At 35.1% G+C, this 20,594-nt stretch overlaps 1 protein-coding gene across 2 annotated transcripts in view; it reads left to right on the top strand.

Moving 5' to 3' along the window:
• Positions 1-20,594, top strand: part of LOC110024145 (E3 SUMO-protein ligase SIZ1) — a 111,077-nt gene that overhangs the window by 69,721 nt on the left and 20,762 nt on the right. The window contains exons 8-9 of one of the 2 annotated variants that reach the window (XM_020723929.1): positions 7,321-7,408; positions 19,473-19,560. In XM_020723929.1, coding sequence (XP_020579588.1) covers positions 7,321-7,408; positions 19,473-19,560 — 176 coding nt within the window. The remainder of the gene's footprint in view (positions 1-7,320; positions 7,409-19,472; positions 19,561-20,594) is intronic. The other variant, XM_020723930.1, reaches the window with a different exon arrangement.

Raw genomic sequence — 20,594 nt, 5'->3', positions numbered from 1 at the left:
AAATAATTGTTCCTATTTTGAGTCATTCCCATTTGATTTTCCCATGACCATATCTTAAGTGATTTCGATCATTTAAGATGTAATTAACTATAGGGGCTTGCCTCTATAGGGAACCAGGAACCCAGATAAAATAAACCCTATCTAATTTTTATGTTAGATAGGGGAACTTGTTGGTCTTTTTATAAAAATATTTCGCAGACCAAACGGATGTCACAAATTGTTTAGTTTAGATGATTGAATCTCTATTACAAGTGATATATTTATTCTTCGGGATAAATATGTTGCTTGTAGTATTGTATTAAATCATCTAAACTATTTAAAATGTGAGACTCGTTTGGTCTCACTTATTTTAAAAATTAAAATGTTACTTCTTTAAAAAAAGTTATATTTATATTTAAATTATCTTCAAAATCTCAAAATCATCACCTTTTCAAACTACGAAAGTCAAGTTGAACAATAAAACGGCCGACACCCACCAAACGACATCCACAAATGTGCAACCAACCAACCAAATAGTATGAGAACAGTCTCAAGAATGATGAACATAGAAGTAACATTCCAAAATACAGACTGCAATCTAGATAATTGAACCCCAAATAGCTTATAGGATGAAACCTGATAGGTAATTTAGCATCCAGACAAAACCATGCTAATAACCTCCACCATGATACATGTAAGAGGGGGTTGACATCTCGCCACATAGGGGGTTGTAGACCCCAACTCCTAGAATAAAAAAAAGCATTAAAAAGGTCTCATTCAAAAATAAGCACAAACCATTTGCTACAATTAACAAAGGCGTATAGCCCAAACAAACAAACGAGGAATGTAAGATTGAACACATAAACACAACTACAAGCAATGAAGTGTCCAAGAAAGTTGAATCTGATTAGTAATTCAGCAACCCAAAAACCAAGCTAGTAAAGTTGCAGTGATGCTCACACATCAGAGTAGTACTAAACCAAGATAGATAGAATGGGGAATATCCAGGATAAGTAGAATGGGGGTTTTCCATCTCACCACATTAAGAGTTGCAGACCCCAACCCCCTAGTATTGAAAGGCCTTTATAAGGTTTTGAAATAATGCTAAATAACAGTAAATTGAGAGGAATTTAATCCAAAAAAATGATATATATAGCTAACAAAGACAAGTAAAAATTCTCCATGGTTTGCACGTTGGTGGGCCCTTTATCATCCAGTGATCCTGAACTTTTTGTTTTAATTTAAACTTGTCACTGGAGTATTTGGATTTGCATTGTCTTAATTGTTCTCACTATAATTGTCTAGTGGAAAGAGTTTGAATGCCTTTATTCTTTAGAAATTTTAGATGTTAGATTTGTAAATCAATAAGAATTATGTGATATGGATATAATTTCCCCTGAAACAAAATATATCAATATGATCCAGCATAACCACAAAATGATTCTAAGCCAAGTTACAGCACAACAGTACTGACAAACAAAATTTTGATGACATTAATGATGTGTTTTAAGCCAAAGATACAACACATCAACTACAGATAAATAATTCTATGCCTTTAATACTTCCTTGTAAGTGAAAAATATACGACTGAGTTCACAATCATTTGTGACTTACTATTTACAAATAATTTTGTAAATAAATAAATATGGATACATCTGCAACAATTTTATAAGTAAAAACTACTCAGACAACTGCACTTCTCCCATACCACTGAAAAACTACATCTGCAACAATTTTATAGAAGAGCTTATAGGAAGGACTAAAATCTAATAAGAAAAAAAATGAGAAGCTGGAAACAAAATGAGGGTCTGGATAAAAATAAAATCCAAAATATAAGACAAATAAGAAGTATTCAACCGGTCATGGCAGCAATGGTTGCCTAAGAATCATTAGGCTGTCCTAAGAACCCACATCATCACCATTGGAAACATATAAATTTTATTGTCAGTTGAACACGATTGCAATTCTCCAAATCATCATCAGTGCCCTCATACATTCTTAAACATAACGAAAAAAAAGAGTGATGCACTCGTGCAAGATATGTGCATGTCACAATATCTCCAGCACTACTGTAGTAAAGAATAAGAAATTTTACAGACAACTTAACAAAATCTGTATATTCATTTGAATGTCTTGGTGTTGTACATTTAAACATGTGAGCATTGAGTGTTTGGTATACATTAAAATTGTATTAAAATTTCGCAATCAAATATCTAAACCTCAAATCCAGCTCTGTGTCGCATCCTTTATCATTCCACTTGCATCCAATATCAGCCTCAACTTACCCTTCTCTTCCAATAGCATGAGCACTTGCTACACCTGCAAACGATATGTGATAGATATGTAAATAAACAGGAATTCAGGGGTATGCATGTAAATGAACCCAACATAAAATCTTACAACAGCATGAACGCTTGCTACACCAGCAATTAACTCCCCACTGCATTAAGAAATGTTTGAAACAACTAGAGTAGAGATATCATTCAGCTTCAGCAATCCTAAAACAAAACATGGAGATATACTTGGGATAAAACATCAAGAACTGTGTGGTACTGTATATAAATGCCCTTTAAGGATGTGGAAATAACTTGCTTTATCTAAGAGAGCAGGAAATGTAGAAGTACAGAATCAAGATTCAGGTAATTTTGCAGTCAACATAAGCTTGGGAATGGATTGGACCATCCACAATGTGGACCAGCATTTGCTTGTAGCTCCCACAAATCATTGGCCAGATTCCTTCATAGACTAGCTCAGCTCAACTTCATCAATTTATAAATACTTTTTATTGTCCCCCTTCTGCTTCTAGGCTTTCCCAACTAAAGTTTTTTTTTTTTTCCTTTGCTAGCCAAATTAATCTAGATTAGTAAACAAAGACTAGTGGTTACATATCAAAATTCCAAAAAACTGCCATGAATGCATCATAATATCAATCCATGAGTATAGAGGTTGCAATAACAGCATCCTTAGTTTGAATAAATAATGAAATCAAGTTTTACTGCCAATGTTAAAAGAGGAAAACTTTTTCCATTTTTTGTCTTTTTTTGCTATTCACTTAAAGACATCTATTTATAACAAAAGCGAATGCAACATCCTATAATAACAAAATATATTTACACCACTAAAAATACATAGAATGCTTTCCAATTTGTATACTTCCCTTTAAGCTAGATCATATATATCAGTTAGCTTCAACCTGGTAGAAAATAAAAAGAAAAATGAAGGGCCAAATCTTTTGTCAGAATATCGTGACTTTTTTCTGAATTGGAAATATGAGAGGCAGCATTCTTCTAAAAAAACACATCTCAAATTAAATATCAACCTATCTGATTGCTTTATGGAAAACAAAGTTGTTGGTATTGTATATTGTAGAATGATTGTCACACTAGGGATCCTTCGTGCAATTGAGAAGAAGTTGAGTGCTCTGGCTTGGGATCGCAAAGGCTAGGGCAGGGCGAACCACACGCCTTTTTGTGCAGGGAGTAGTCGTTCGACTTTGACAAGTTGAAACACATGGGTGATTCAACGTAGCGGCGAAGAGAGGTTCAAAATAAGGGAAGAAGATGGGTTTGCGATTACCTACCTTGCTTCCTGGTTTCGTTGTTGGTCGGGGAAGAAAAAAGCTCAAGGGTCGCGGGGTTGGGTAGGCGAGATGGCGAGATGGCGAGATGAACGCTAGGGCAGAAACAACGCGGTGGCCAATTTGGAATAGGGGTTGGGCAGGCGAGATGGCGAGATGGCTGGCGGAACACAGGGTATAGGGCAGAAACGCGCGGGGGTCAATTTGGAATAATAGCAAGGCGAAAGCTGGTGCCGCGGAGTTGATCCCGCGACCCGCTTTTCGTTTACTTTCGCGTCATTCGGCCGCGAAGTTGAAAGAGAAACATTAGTTGTTCACGGTTTGGGGCCGCGCCGCTCGAAAAAAGTTGCCCCAAACGGACCCTAAATCAAAATCATTTAAACTTTTTATAATTGTCACCATCTTTTATTTAATTTCAAGATTTTTGGAGTTTCTCTTAAGTTTTTAGCTCCTTTCTTATCTCATTACCTCCCAAATGTTATCTAGTGGTGGACTATGATGGACATTAACAACAAAGTTATAGGAGGTGGCAGTTGTTGTTCTAGGGATTCAAGTGCTTTAGGGAATAGGCTAGGGGGAGGGGGGGGTTTTGTATTCGTTTTCCAAGATGGATGCATGTCATTTGCCCATTATGTGATTGACCCAACCTGGTTTGCAACTCGGTGAAATTAAATTCTATAAGGTTGTAGTTTTCTAAGATGAATGATATGGGTGTATATAAATTATGCTTTTATTTTTGGTGTAAAATAGGCAGTTGTTCTTGATTTAAGTGGTCTACAATTTGAATCCCCTTGAAGTTTGTTCCCTCCTTTAATCAGCCTATTTTAGTTGATGTGGATGATGATGTTGATAACATCTACTTAAAGGTGCTATTGGATCTTTGTCATTTGTTTTTTTTATCTCCAACATTTTTCAAAAAGTTAGGGCTTATTCAGGGCATCGAATCAGGTTTGTGAGTTGAGTTCAAGGCTGACTTGAAATTGATTCGACAAAACCCTTAACCCGGACCCAACCCGAACATTAAACGATTCAGAAAGTCCAATTTGAACATGATTCGCCTTCAACTGAGCAAACTGAACCCGAATGGTATAATCGGTTTAAGATAAGGGATAATAAGTATTGATGTCAAATTCCGGTCGATTTGAGTCAACCATGGGATAATTTTGGGCTAGTGTGCGATTTCAAGTTAATTGTGGGTCAATTTTTTGTTATTTTTGGGTTAGCGGGTTGTTAACCTGAATCCGACCTGAAAAATTAAACGGTTTAGGATTTTTAACCCGAATCTAACTTGATTCTAAAATTATTGAGGTCTGCCTGGACCCGGTTTTTTTTGGAGGTAGATCAAATTGGTGTGTTGGGGCAATTTTTTACACCCCTAGGGCTTATAAAGGAAAGCTATTGGCTAGAATCATTCAGTTAGTTTTATTCCTTGGGGTGATTTGCCTGTGTTTGGTAATTCATACTATTATAAAATCTTCTTTCTATTGCTACTTTGTTCTCAAAGAAAATTTTCAGAAAGCCTATTATGAATTTTGCTATTTTCTTTTTTTAATTGAAAACTAGCTTCATGACATCATTTTTATATATCATATTTGATATTTCTTTTGTTGCTTGATTATTGAATTTTAGTTTTGTGGCTATTTTTGGTTTTAGAGTATTAAAGTTGAAAATTGAGTTTTGGAAGGACTTACAACCCTCACCTTTTAACAATATCATTGATAGTTACTTTTAATTATTCCTTGGTTTTATAGATTTTGCTTGCCCTATTTTTTAAGCATTTTTCAACTTGTATTAATAAATATTTGAAATTTTTATTTACAGTAGCCGGCCCAAAAATAGTTTAGATTATGCCAAGATGATTCACAACCCCTTAGTACTGAAGCGCTCCCTGGACTATTTAAGCATGACTAGTTTAGTATCAGTTTTTTATTTGGTTAGTCTCTCAAGTTAACAAATTCTTACTTTTAATAATTCTTTTGTTTTATAGATTTGGTTTGCCCAATTTAATAAGCATTTTTCAACTTGTATTAATAAATATTTGAAATATTTATTCGCAGTAGCTGGCCCAAAAATAGTTTGGATGGGCAAAGATGATTCACAACCTCTTAATACCAAAGCTCTCTGTAGACTATTTAGGTGTGACTGGTTTAGTCTCAGATTTTTATTTGGTTAATCTCTCAACTTATCAAACTCTTACTATTTGGTCCTTCTATCGTATCCAGCCGTTTGGAATGGTAGAAGTTGGTTGTGGGAAGCTGATGTTTATGCAATTTCTGACTTCTTATGCTTGTGTATATGACATTATGCGGTAAATTTATTTTCCAAATTCACTGCATACGCATAAAATATGTAGGTTTTAATTAAAGCTATTTTGTCTCTTCTGTTTTAGGTGCTTGAATTCAAGCACCAGACTTTGAACAATGGAAAATAAAAACCAAATTTATGATCAGATGCAAGCGCCTACCATTAGAATCTATTTCAACTGAACTCATCATGTGCATTAAGAAATACAAACTGATGTCAATTAAAGACATGCCAGCGCAACATAAAGTTAAATATAAGTAGCTGAAATTAAAACATTGAGTAATCTAATTATAATGATTGCATTGTTTGTTTACATGAAGGTACTGTTTTTCTTAATCCAATTTAATTGATGCCTGTGCTCAATAAAAGAAGTACATTAAAACTCTACACCTGGATAATTATAAGCAACATCGTATCCAGCCGTTTGGAATGGTAGAAGTTGCTTGTGGGAGGCTGATGTTTATGCAATTTCTGACTTCTTATGCATGTGTATAGGACGTTATGCGAGAAATTTATTTTCCAAATTCACTGCATACGCATAAAACATGTATGTTTTAATTAAAGCTATTTTGTCTCTTCTGTTTTAGCTGCTCGACTTCAAGCACCAGACTTTGAGCAATGGAAAATAAAAACCAAATTTATGTTTCAGATGCAAGCGCCTACCATTAGAATCTATTTCAACTGAACTCATCATGTGCATTAAGAAATATGAACTAATGTCAATTAAAGACATGCCAGCGCAACATAAAGTTAAATATAATTAGCATAAATTAAAACATTGAGTAATCTAATTATAATGATTGCATTGTTTGTTTACATGAAGGTACTGTTTTTTTTAATCCAATTTAATTGATGTCTGTGCTCAATAAAGGAAGTACATTAAACTCTACACCAGGATAATTATAAGCAACATGGTGTAACAGAAATGACAACTTCATCACCTAAGAAGCAGTTCAATGCAATTATCTCAATTAAACTTGAAAAATTCAACTTAAAAGGCTGAAATTTCCTTCTGCTTTTGTTTTTTTTTACTACTTTTGTAATTTTCAAAAGGCTGAGAAAGGCTATTATTTGCTGGCTGAGAGACTAAACTGAACAGTTAGAAAGTTCTTGGATTAAAATGGACACAATTAAATAATCTTGGGTTTACTTTAATCATTTTTCTCTTACTAAATCTGTCCTATATAAGTTCTGATAAATAAACTATGTTTTCACTGCGTCATTTACATGAAAAATTCTGTAGTTTTCTGAACTCTGAGGCACATAGCATGAGCTTTACATTTGTCTTAAGGGAAGCAATTTGTAACAGTGGAGCAACCTGTTTAAATGTTTCTTTTAGATGTCATAACAATCATATAGTGTACATTGTTTGGAGACATCTTTGAACATTGCGTTCTTTTCCTGATAAAGCTATTCGGTGCATTTGGTTGGGGGTACTAATTGCTCTACATGTTTTATAGGTCAAATCCAGTGCATTCTGTGGACAAAACTTATCCGCTCTCCAGAGTAGAGAGAGAATTGTTACAGAGACCTGATAATGATTTACAGGTTCAGTTTCATTGCATTTAGTTCACTCGCGCGTTATAGTTTCATAAAAATGGTATATAGATGAATTACTTATTTCTAAAAGCACAATTTTGGGATTTACTAGAAATGATATCTTGAATTCCTATATGAAGATGTAGTATCTATCACCGGCTGCCTCTCTTATTAAGCATAGGCCTTATGTATAGACACAAGTTACATTGTATGTTAAGGAAGTAGAGATATACATCGAAACCCAAAAAAGTGGAATAAATTTAGAATATTATGTTATCGAGTCTCTAAAAGATTATATAGATGAATTTCTCCTAGCTTCTGCTGTGAGGCCTACTCACACTCCAATCATAGCATAAAAGTTAAGGCACACGAACCAAGGCCTTGTTGGACTGTTGGATCAATTACTCTATGGCTCTTAGATTGCAATCTGTGTGGCCCCTTATTATTATTATTTTTTTTATATTTTCCTATTTTATAATGCCTATTTAAAGATGTATATATACTTCTATTATATAAAATAAGAAAAATAAAAAATTTCGAGGGTTTATATTTGTCTACTTTTATCAAAGCAATGTTAAGATTTTATGGTTTCTCGCTTCCAACCTCTTTTAATTTACACAATTCTTCTTTATTTTATCTAAATTCTTTGACTTTCTTTCAAAGGAATCGACCCATGATTAATTTTGCAAGTTAGACTGAAGGAGCACTCTAGGAATTATAAATATCTTATTGCTTGAAGAGGAAAAATTATTTTAAATGGTTCTAAATTGTGAAGATCTTTCTGATAAGAAAGGAAGTGATTTAACACCTTATAGATCTACTTCTGGAGCCTATAGACCAAATGCTCGTATTTTGGGAAGAAGTTAATTCCACAATCATAATATGATGATGGAACATCATGCTACTTAGATTAATGAACCATTTATATTTTTCTCCACCACAAAAGAGATTTAAGATGTAATTAAACAAACCTACTCAATGGTGAAAGACGTTGCACTCATCCATGAAATGAAGACAAAGTTCATTACTACCAAATAAGATAAACTTCTTGTTATTGAATATTTAAATATCATCAAGAATTGTTGGTTGTAGTTGGATTACAACCAAAGATCTCAACTTATCATGTTGTTAAAATGTGTTGATGCTCAAACAATTTATGGAGAGAGTCATTGATTTTATGACAAGACTCAATAATTAATTTGGCCTAATTTGAAACCAAATCTTAAGAAAAAGAGGTCTCCCTTCCCTATTTGAAATATTCTCTATCATATGGGCCGAAGAGGCAAGAAAACCAATGATGATCAATCTAAAAATTTGCCATGATAACGTTTGAATCCCATGGTAAGGGATTTTCTATCACAAAATGTTCTTAAAAAACAAACAAATTTTCTTTCAAATAAATCCTTGGTAAAACTACTACAAAAAGAAAAGGCTTATCGAAGATAAATATTCGAAGCTTCATATTAAGCCTCAAGCCTTTGAAGGAAATAAAAAAGATATTGCCCAGTGGAGTTAGAAGGGCTCAACTTAGAAGAGATTAAAAAATTATGAAGTCATCTCAATTTATTAAAAACCATCCACATCTTGCTATCTTGCTTATGTGGTACGATTTTTATTTCTTATGTCTTTAATGCTTCAAATAGTTCTCCCTCATGGATGCTAGATTCAATAGCCACTGATAAATTGACAAACCGCGTCATTATATTTAAAATTCATAAACCATGTCCCAGTAATATAAAATAAAAAATGCAGATGGATTTAAAGACTATTGTAAGACATGGAGACATCACAATTTCTCCCAACTTAATCATCACTAATGTAATATATATTCAACAAATTATAGTTAATTTTTTATTTATCCACAAATTTATCAATTATCATAATGGTAAATTTATATTCTTTATAGATGTTTACATTTTTATAACCTCACTAAGACCAGACAGTTAGGCATGCTAGAGAAAAGGATGAGTTAAACCTTATTAAAAATTGAGATCAACTATCATGCTCTTTCACCACTCACCACCAATATCATCAGGACACGCCACTATAAATTAGGGCACCATATTAAAAATATTTAATATATGTTTCATTCTCTTTTTCATAATGCAAACATTAAAGATTTTAATTTGTAAAATTTGTGAAATTACTAAACAACATTGTGCTTCATTTACTGAAAGTAACTCTAAATGTTCTTATCATTTTGTGTTAATTCATTATGATATATGGGGACTCTAAAAAATTCTCAATATTGGAAGCCGTTGATTTTTGTTTTTATTGTTGATTACACACGAATGACATGAGCATATTTAAGCAAACAAAAATTTGATGTTAGTTTTTCACTAATTTTTGCAGTCATGAGAAGGAATCAATTAAACTCTAACATTAATTTTTTTTTGGATTAATAGTGCTCATGATTATTTTAACCACACATCATCATTTTTTCTAGAAAGAGGGTATTATCCACCAATCTTCTTGCCCTGATACTTTCAAAAAAAATGAGTGGTCGAAAGAAAATATTGTAATCTTTGGGAGGCCTCTGGGACACTTCTCCGCAATCAAATGCCAAAATAACGTTGGGATGAAGCAGTTGTAACCATTACCTTTTTAATCAATTAAAGTACCTTCATAGTGATTAATTCTAAAATTTCCTTAAATTATCTGATTGAGTTCTTTCCTACAAACAACTTATTAAAAAATTCTTTCTAAAATTTTTGTATATATTACATATGTTCATATCCATAAATAATATAGGAGGAAATTTTTGATCTGATAGCTCCTAAAGTGGATATTTTGTCACTCAATAATTGTGCAAGTGACTTCATATATCTAAAAGAGATTTCTCATTTCAATGGATGTTACTTTCGATGAAACTCATATTTTTTACTTAAATTCATCTTCAAGGGGAGAATTCTCAACTTGAAGATAAATTTAATAATATACACATTTGAAGCGCAAAATCCGACAAATGCAAGTCTTATAGTAGCCATTCTTCTTCAAATTTATGCAATAAGCTCAACTGAAGTATTTAGCAAGCTCAGGACTCAAAATCGTTATCGGGCAACAGTAACCAGCCTACTACTATTCATTTGTATTCTCTCACAATACTTTTTGTTTCATAAATTTTCCCCTTTATAAAGTTTTCTAATAAACATTAACGTCATTTCTATTTTATTCCACAAACTTTATTTGAGACACTTTGAAAGCATAAATTGGAAAGAGGCTATGAGAGTAGAGATGTCAGTCCTAAAAAATCATACATGATAGATTGTTGAACTACCAAAAGAAAAGAAGATAGCAGAATGAAAATGGATCTTCATGATAAAATTCAAAGCAAACTTGAGCCTAAAAAGATACAAAATAAGATTGACAGTAAAGTGATATACTCAATCATATAGAATTTACTATAAAAAAATATTTTCTTCTGCGGTAAAAGTACTACTTGCATATGATATCCATAATAGTAAATTTTGGTTAACCTATAAAACAATATGATATAAACAATTTTTTTTCTATATGGCGGCGTTGAAGAAGTTTATATTAATCCTCCATCAAGATTTTAGAGCCCTTTCAAAAACAAAATGTGTGCTACAAGAGATGACTATTATGAGAAAAAAAAAACTTTTAAAAAATGGGAAGAGCCCATGAAACTATATTGTAACAATAAATCGACAATCAACTTCGCACAACCCAATACAACATGAATGTACCAATCATGTTGAAGTTAGTAGGAACTTCATAAAAGAGAAATTGGAACTTAAACTAGTTTGTAGTATTTGCCTATAGGAAATCAACTGATCGACATATTTACCAAACGTATCTGCATTCTCACATCCAAAAAATATTATAAGCAAACCTGGAATAGTAGATCTTTATATTTTTTGTGGGGCCCAATTACTCTCCAATCATTGTAAAGAAGTTTAGGCACACAAATCAAGGTCTTGAACTTTTGGATCAATTTGTCTATGACCCTTAGATTGCAATTCTTGTGCTCTCTTATAATGTTGCCGACCCCTATTATTTTTCTTTTTTAATTTATTCCTATTTTGCTATTGCTCTTGAAGATGTGTGTGTGTGTGTGTGTGTGTATATATATATATATATATTTTTTTTTTTTTGAAAGCCTAAAAGGCTAATATATTAAATAGAAAGAAAGATACAAGATACAATGTGTGGGAGGGCCCAAGCATGACTCCCTGTCCACACAAAAAACACAAATTGTTTAGTTCCAAAACTAGAAAAAAAAAAAACCAGAAAAATACATTTGATATTAAAATAAAAAGCATAATAGTCCTGAAATACATAGTGGCTCAAGAATGACCTAATTTGGTCTTGCCTCTGCCTCTTGTTCTAGGGTAGGAGCAAGCTAATAAGCTGGTAAGATGATTGTCATTGCCAGTTGTAACCAATGTATCATCTAATATGTTTCCGAGCTGGAGTCGGTCTTCATTCTTCTTCTTCCTCCTGGAATAGACCTGTCATTCCTCTTCCGAAAAATCAGTGTGATGCTGTGGTAGAACTGAAGCAGAAGGATTACCAATGTATTACCCACAATATGTTCTAGTATATGTGAAGTATGAGTTGCCTCTACACCGGATACTTCCTGAAGAAGTGGAGCTATGAGGCTCTCCTGATTATCAGTATGAACACTATCATTTGTAGGTGATAGTCCATCAGTATTGTTTTTTATGGGGTTTGAAGGTGTCAGCATCACATCACTCGCAGTAACAGTAACAACAGTGTCATGAGAGGGTTCCTCAGGGGCAATAGACACAACCTGTCTGGTAGTATCCTCCCCAGGTAGAACTAAAATGTTTAGAGCTGTGGGGTTAGACTCATCCTTATTCACTTGAACCTTAGATTTCAAATTTGGATGAAACTTGTGGCATTTATGAAGGACATGACCAAACATCTTACAGTGGGTACAATATGGGGGTCTGTACTCCGTGACGATTTGTTGTCAATAACGATTATGGGTTGTGCCTAGCCAGATTTCAGTAACATCAGATAAAGTAATATCCATTTCCACAAGTATTCAGGCCACCGAGAGTCTAGTTAGGTTGAAAGTAGACAGATCTAGTTTCAAAGGATCCTCAAGAATGACCCCAATAGAGTAGAGAACTTGATAGTGAAAAAAATGCAACTTGAGATCAGGTAAACTAAACCATACCGGTACAGTGGGAGTTTCATGATTTTGGTGGTCGAAATCAGGAAACCACTTGAGTAGCTTCATAGGTTTACCAACAATGTTAAGATATTTTTTGGAGAGAATACGAGCTTTTTGTAGAAAATCCGAGTGTAGTCTTCAAGCACGGTTAACTGAATCAAAATTTGTCTCCCATCCATGAGCCACACTTTTCACTTTCCTGTTAATTTGAGGTCATCAAAATTTCCCAATGAGATTAAACTTGAATTTGTCGGTCAAGGTTGAAATTTCTGACTCTAAAAAAAAAAGTATTGTTTTCCCACTTTTCCTGTTTGCATTCTTAATGAAGGGGCAACCACCTGTACCATCACTATTCTCCTTATAAATTGAAAGGAACACGACCACCGTCTCTCCTTGAGGATTACCCACAACGTGGACAAATGAGGTTTTGTCAGGTTCACCACCTGAAGAAGGAAGTTCCATCCAGAAGCTTTGCAAATCGGGCAGAGGGCCGAAGAGGTCGGGGCGCTGTCACAGACAAAATTGCAGAAGAGTCGAAACCTCAGTTCAACAAAGCCGTGCGAACCACGCAAGACGACGTCGCAGAAAGCCGCTAGCGTCGAACAAAAAGTCACAGATGCGAACTGTCGGGCGCAGACACGAACGGCTTTGATGCAGTAGGGCACATACGCGAACTGCTTTATCCTATCTTCCCACACGCGGCCTGAGATTCGACGTCTTGCCCCAGTCGTTTGAAGGAAGGGAGGATGACGAAGCAGTCAGCGTCTGTGAGAGACGCAACCTCTCTTCTCTTCCTCCTTTCTGTTAAGTGTGTGTGTGTGTGTGTATATATATATATATGCATACTTCATCTCTTGTATAAATTAAGAAAAATAAAAAGTTGTTGAGAGTTTTCTCTATTCTCTTATTTTCTACACGCATAATTGTGTTATGTAGATATAAATGTAGCTTCTCTTTAACCTTTGAGCACATTCAACACAAACTCTCCTTAAAAGTATTTCCCAAGGGAGATTTAAGATATAACAATAACAAAAACAAGCCTTTATCTTACAAACTGGGGTCGGCTACATGAATCATTTTTCTCCAATGTGTCATATTGAGTGTCATATTTTTATTTAATTCTAATAGATGATCATTTTTTATACAACATGGTCAAGTCTTTTTAGGCCTACCTCTACATTTCTTAACATGAGTCAAATCTAAACCATCTACTCTCCTAGCAGGGCCAACAAATGGTCTATGTTTAATGTAACCAAACCATCTAAGATGATTCTATCTAACCTTGTCTGCAACTGGAGCTAATCCAACCCTTTCACAAATATATTCATTTCGCCATTTATCTCTAAGTGTAAAGCCACTCATCCATCTAAGTATTCTAATCTCAACAACACTTAATTTTATGTTTTTCTTTTACAAGCCAACATTTTGCTCCATAAAGCATTGTAAGTGTCACCACAATCTTATAAAATTTTCCTTAGAACCGTTATATCACACAATCATCCATTTCAACCATTCAACTTGAATTTTACTAATAACATCCCCATCTATTCACCATCACTTTGAACAAGAAACCCGAGATATCTATATTCACTCCTTTTAATAACTTGATCACCCATTGTTAGAATTCCCATTAAATCTATTATTGCTAAAATGACAATCCATGTATTCAATGATGTGGGGCGTACCATGCAGAAGTACCTGCGCAGAAAGTAGGCATTCCACTTGCTTTGTTGAATCGAATCGGTTCAGGTTTTTCTCTATTGTAGAGTGTTGGCTAGTCCATTTGACCCACTCCTAAGTTATCCTATTATTTTAAATTTTCTTTCGTGTGAGTCTAGGGTTACTTTTTGCCTTCTGTTTGTTCGGGACAATCACTGGCATTTTTGTTTTTCTGTCTAGGGTTGTATCCATGGGTTGATTGGTACTTCAGTTGTATTTCGCTCTCGAGGTGGTGATTATCTTTCATATCCCCTTCTACATTCTGCCCACATTATTCTCGGTAGCTCTTTTCCCCCATGAGAGCCGTCCAAGAACAGTAGTCAATGCTGTTTTTCTGCAGTCACCAACCTCCCAGCCGCCTTGTCCTCCCCTTCTACCTTGTTTCTGCCTTCCAACCGGGCGCTTTTCCCTTCCACCATACTTCAACCTTCCAGAACCAGTGCTCCGCCTTGTTGCTGCCTTTCTGATCCAGCGTTCCACCTTGATGTCGCCTTCCAACCCAACGCTCCTCCCTTCCACCTTGTTGTCGCCCAAAACAGTAAGGTGTTGTTATTGTCTAAATATTCTAGCCCTTTTCACTTCCGCTGCCCAGAACACAGCATCTGTCCGCTGCCTTTCTTGCTATCCAGCCCACCTCTCTGCTTGTTGCCGCCCGTAGACAGCATGTGCCTACTGTGCCCGCCCCCTACTCCACTTCCCTAGTTTGTTGCCACCTTTTCGAGCCCCTAATAGCCATCACCATCACCTTAAATTCACCCTAATCACTTGTTTGTCGGGTTGTTGTTTTCTATTTTCGTTTGTTTATAATTTCCTATTTAAATTCAACAATAATATTTGATTTTTCTATTGTAATTTTTGGTAATTCCGGTATCACTTGGTATAAGAGCTAGCCTCCGATCCCAGGTTTACCAAATTCCACTACTACCTAACCCAAACTCCACCCAAAAAACCTTCTCCTTGTTGTTTTTTCAAAGCAGCCACCCAAATTTTTTTCCCACCTAAATCAACCCATACACCTTCCACCTCCCTAAATCTAAACCCTAACGTCGTCACCGAATGGACAGTTGCCGAAAAATGGATCGGGTAGAAATGACGGAGTTCCGCTTATAAGAAATCCGCAAAGAGATGTCCGAGAAATTTCTATGGAAAATATGTTGTGAGAAGTCATTCAACTGCAATAGAGGCTTACTACCTTCGAGATGAAACAATACAGAAGGGTCACCTGTAGCCACAAAGTTGATTCATCAAATCGAGATGATAAAGTGAATCTTTTCGACAGAGCAGTTCCTAGTGATGACAACCAATTCCTCGGAGAGTTGGCATGAAATATTCTAAAAGTTAGAATTTTGGAGTGCATGATTGCTTGCCATATTTTGATGGTTGCATGGATATTGAGGAGTTCATCGAGTGGCTCCAGGCAATGAAACATGTCTTTGAGTATCAAGACATCCCACCAAGCATGATTGTAAATATTGTCACCATCAAGTTAAAGAAGATCGCATTGTTATGGTGGGAAAATTTAAAGCACCTAATCCGGAGGGAAGGGAAAAACAAAATCATTATCTTGTCTAAGATGAAATGATAGATACTACACAAGTACTTACCAGCTCATTACTAGTAAGACATGTTCTCGAGGCAATATCACAAGGTGGCTGCCACATCTTACGTATAGAGTTCAATACTAGGACCAAACGACAAGAGTACACCCAGTCGAGCATCCAAGCAGATCCCACATGAGGAGAAGCTAAGTCAAAGTGAAGAATAGGTGGAGCCGACCAACATTCTCAAATCAATACCAGCCAGAAAGTGCGTCAGTCGCCATGATTTTGGGTGCAATGCATCCAATTGCCCAAACATGACAATGATCTTTTTCACTAAGGGAACCTTTGAAGAAATAAACAGAGACACAATAGACACTGAAGATGGTGAGAACTCAAAGGAGTGTCGGCTTTTAACTGATGATGGAGAGATGGAGGTCATTCAAGCTGTGCCCATGAGAGAGACTCCAACAAGAGTATCATTGGTTGTCTAAGATGGGCATGAGCTCGAGAAATCTACACTAGACATATGTCAATCTCTGATAAGAGAATTTCAAAATTTTCATTGTCTAACCTACCTCTTGAGTTGCTTCTATTAATGTCAAAGATGAGAAGTATTTGAGCTATTTTTAAAAGATAATATGAAGTCATTTGAGTATTAAATTCAATTCGACAGTGTATCCACTGATCGATGGTCAGACATGGGGGATGAACCAGTGTTGGAAATCATCTTAGGGGTTTCGTAGGAAAGAACATTCTAAAATTGGATCCAAGTTCTTCCAAAGAAGAAGAAGGGCCCCCCCTGAGTGGTTGTAATTGAGAGTTGTCTAACATACCACAAATTTCATTCCATAGTTTGTTTCTCTAGATGAAATTGTTTATGAGATGCATCCAGTCAAGTACAAGGAGTGGGAGAGACAACATACTAATTTAATGGCTCAAGAGTTACTTTGTGAGAATCTATGTTCATATGCAACTCCGACTCAGGTTATGTCCAAAGAGAATGAATATTTATTTTATTTGGATATGTTTTAGAATGATAATGCCTGCATGATTGACTTACATTGAGGTTACATTATTTTCATGACTTTCAATGTGACCGACCAGACACTATACTACAAGGAGACATAAGCTTCGACGGATGAGGTCGAAACTCCACCGATTCCGGAGACTGACGCGTGTCATACCATTCAGAACTACCCGTGTGGAAAGCAGATGTTTCATACGCTTGCCTAGACCAAATTGTTCCAAATTTTTCTCTGCTATGGAGTGTTGGTCATTCCCTTAGGCCCACTCCTAGTTATCATACTCTTATTTATTCGTTTTTGTGAGAGTTAAGGGTTTGTTTTTGTCATATGTTTGTCCGAGATAGCCACCAACATCTCTGTTTTCCTGCCTAGGGTTGTATCTAAGGATCAAGTAGTGCTCTGGTTGTATCTCGCTCCCGGGATGGGATTATCTTTTCTATCCCTTTTGCATCCTCACCACATCGCTCCTGGTCACTCTTTTCCTTGTTGTAGCTACCCAAGGTCAACATTCTATACTATTTTCTTGCAGCCGCCCTATCCTCCTTTTGACCTTCCTGCCCCCTTCCAACCCCAACAATTCTTGCTTCCACCTTTCTGCCACCTTCCAGAACTAGCGTTCTTTCTGATGCCTTTCTGACCAGCATTCCACCTTGTTGTTGCCTCCCAACTCAATTCTGCCCCACACGGAATTCTAGAAGTCACAATAGTTTTACAAATTTATTCATGTTAGGTTTGTCCATATGTAATATTGGGAATTTGATAAAAAAGAAAAGTAAGAGTTGGATTTTATCATGAATTTGGATGTTTGGGTGATAATTTAAAAAATGAATGAAAGAAAGTTGTTGTTGACCAAATTTATTCCACCTTGTCATCGCCTTCCAGAAATATAGAGTTCACCTTGCTGCTGACCAAAACAGTAGAGTGTTGTTGTTGTCCTGCTATTTCAGCCCTCTTGCTCCGCCACCGTCATGCAAAACCGCATTTGACTGTTGCTTTTCCTATTGTCCAGCCCATTTACCGACTTGCTCACGTATTGTATATCATGTTTGTTGCTATTTCCTATTTTTGTTTGTTTGGTTGTAATTTTCAATTTAAATGGAGCAATAATATTTGATTTTTCTATTATTATTTGGGTTATTTTAGTATCTTTCAATTCTATATCTACTCAAAAGAAAGCCTTTAGACTCTAAAGCTGACCTGTGTAGTTAAAGTTTTTTTAACTCTCTTTCTAGTCTTATCTACGAGAAAGATATCAACTGCACAACATACACCAATGTGCGTCCTTCTGTAAATGGCCAGTAAGAATGTCGATGACTAAAACAAAAAGATATGGGTTTAAAGCCAATCCATGAGGTAGTACAGCTGAAGTAAGAATGTACTTGGCCAATCCTCCTTGTGTTCGAACACAAGTAATAGTTCTAGCATGCATATCTTTAATGATTTGAATATAAGTAATACCAACCTCTTTCTTTTTAAGAACTCTCATAAGTATTTCTCTTGGAACTTTATCATAACTTTTTTCTAAATCAACAAAATCATATGTAGATCCTTCTTGCTTTTTCTGTACTTCTTCATCAAACCTCTTAATAAATTTATAACTTCCATAGAATACTTACCAAACATGAATCCAAACTGATTTTATGAAATTTTGTATCACTACGTAACCTATGTTCAATTACTCTCTCCCATAAATTTAATGAACATTTTGTTTTAGCAAATTTTCTTTGTTCAACTTCATGAATGATTTTCTTTTTCTAAAATGGAATAATAATTAGTCCATGGATACAATTCCAGACTACTTTCTTTGATGTTTTAAATTTGATGATGTTCATTGTGTGCATAGTGCATTGTATAATTGATATCTCAAGTGTCCCAATATTATTGTATGATGATATAAAGCTTTTTGAGAAGTTTGGTCACAACAACATTAAATTAGATGATGTTGATGATATGCCTAGTACGTCATAGGCTATTGTCCAAGTATCCAAAGCAGTATTGTATGCTTGATATTTTGTTTTGCCGCCTGACATGCACTATTAAGTGTTTGTTTTGTCAGCAAGCATACATTTTTTTCTTTTTCTTAAAGCACATCTCATACCAATGCTATTCTTCTTATCTCCCGAACCCAACTTAAACTTGTTAATCCTTACTTTACCAAGGACTTATCTATACCATGCTATGTTAGTAATAGCTGGTAATGTCTCAAGTTGTTGAGCTTAAAATATAATAGAATGAGACTATGGATAGAATGTTCAAGGGGAGGAAGATTAAAGCATGGAGAAAGAAGTAGAACGTAGTAGGAAGAGTAAGTCAGCTTTAACCGGGAGAGGAAGTGAGGAGAAGTGAGGGTGGAGCATGTGGAGGAAGTGATGATGGAAGTGCAAGAATGGGGGAGGACACGATGCCCATGAAAGGGAAAAGGCCTTATCTGAACTATCAAAATTCCTCTATTCATAGACTATAGTGATTTCATAGCCTTGACACAAGATTTTATTTGTGTATGGTTATCCTGCTTGAGTGAGGATATGTGATAAATAGTTTGTTATTGAGGAAGTTTTGGTGAGTGCGTCGATGGCCAAATACTTTGCTTTGCATTTCTTAAACTGAACTTTTTATTATTTCAGTTTTTTTTGCAGATTTGGTGTATGTTACTGAATGATAAAGTCCAGTTTCGGATGCAATGGCCACTATCCCCAGAGTTACTTGTAAATGGTATGTTAGGATCTTTTTTTTTCATCTTTGAAAATTTGTTTTGGTTACTAGTATTAAATTGAGGCTCTGTGCCATTGTCGATTTCTATAATTAAACTTCAAAGTTAGCATGAATTTTGAATTGCATATTCACTTATTTGAGTGAATTCAGTTAATTGGTTGGTTGGTTAACTGGAGCACTACAGGATGCTTGTTAATTGCATGGAGTAGTTATGGGGTTTGTGGTATAATTCTTCTACTTCAATTGCATCTTCATATTCATACACATCATTTTTCTGGGTGCTGAGTTGATCGATTTTTTTATACTTTAATTGATTCCATAACATGAATTGAGTGAATATGGTAAAAATGACACTGTTTGAATGCGACGTCATTGGAGTTGAGACAAAATTTTTCGACAGCCTCCGAATTAACAACAACAAAACCTTTATCCCACTGAGTGGGGTCGGTGAAGTGATTCAAACAATTTTGTTTATGAAACGAAATGCTTTGATGTGTCTGAAGCATCAAAATCTATTTAAAAAAAGTCATTTCTTGATCAATTTGGTTAAACACAATAGAAATAAACTATTGCGGGCAAGAAATGTGATTCATGCTTAAATTGAATCAGACGTTTGTCAAACATGCTCAAACAAGCTACATTCACAAAACAATAACACGAGCATGTCTAGGATGTCAAATTTGCTCATAAAAGACACTGTTATTGTTGGGTCCTTGCACATGAGTTGACATGCAAATTGAAGCATCAAAAAAGTTCAAGGCGATGGCATGAATTTGAAATAATAATGATGATTTACAAGATTGGATCAATATACATAAATTAGTCATCTTATAATATATATAGATTAAAATAATTTCATATTATTGTAACTATTAAAGTTAAAAAAATTAATTTTTATCTCTCCTATCCCTGCCAAATCGCTACCCTACCTCTTACTGGTACCCCACACCTTTCTTTTGCCCGTACCTGCGCTGTCCAATTCAGCCAATCAAAGAAAGGAAGATATTAATAGAAAAAAAAAAGATTGATAAAAT

This window comes from Phalaenopsis equestris, unplaced genomic scaffold, assembly GCF_001263595.1.
Source record: "Phalaenopsis equestris unplaced genomic scaffold, ASM126359v1 Scaffold000250, whole genome shotgun sequence".
NCBI classification, from domain to species: Eukaryota; Viridiplantae; Streptophyta; class Magnoliopsida; order Asparagales; family Orchidaceae; genus Phalaenopsis; species Phalaenopsis equestris.
Note: the sequence above shows the minus strand (reverse complement) of the source record. Positions and strands in the feature narration are given on the sequence as shown.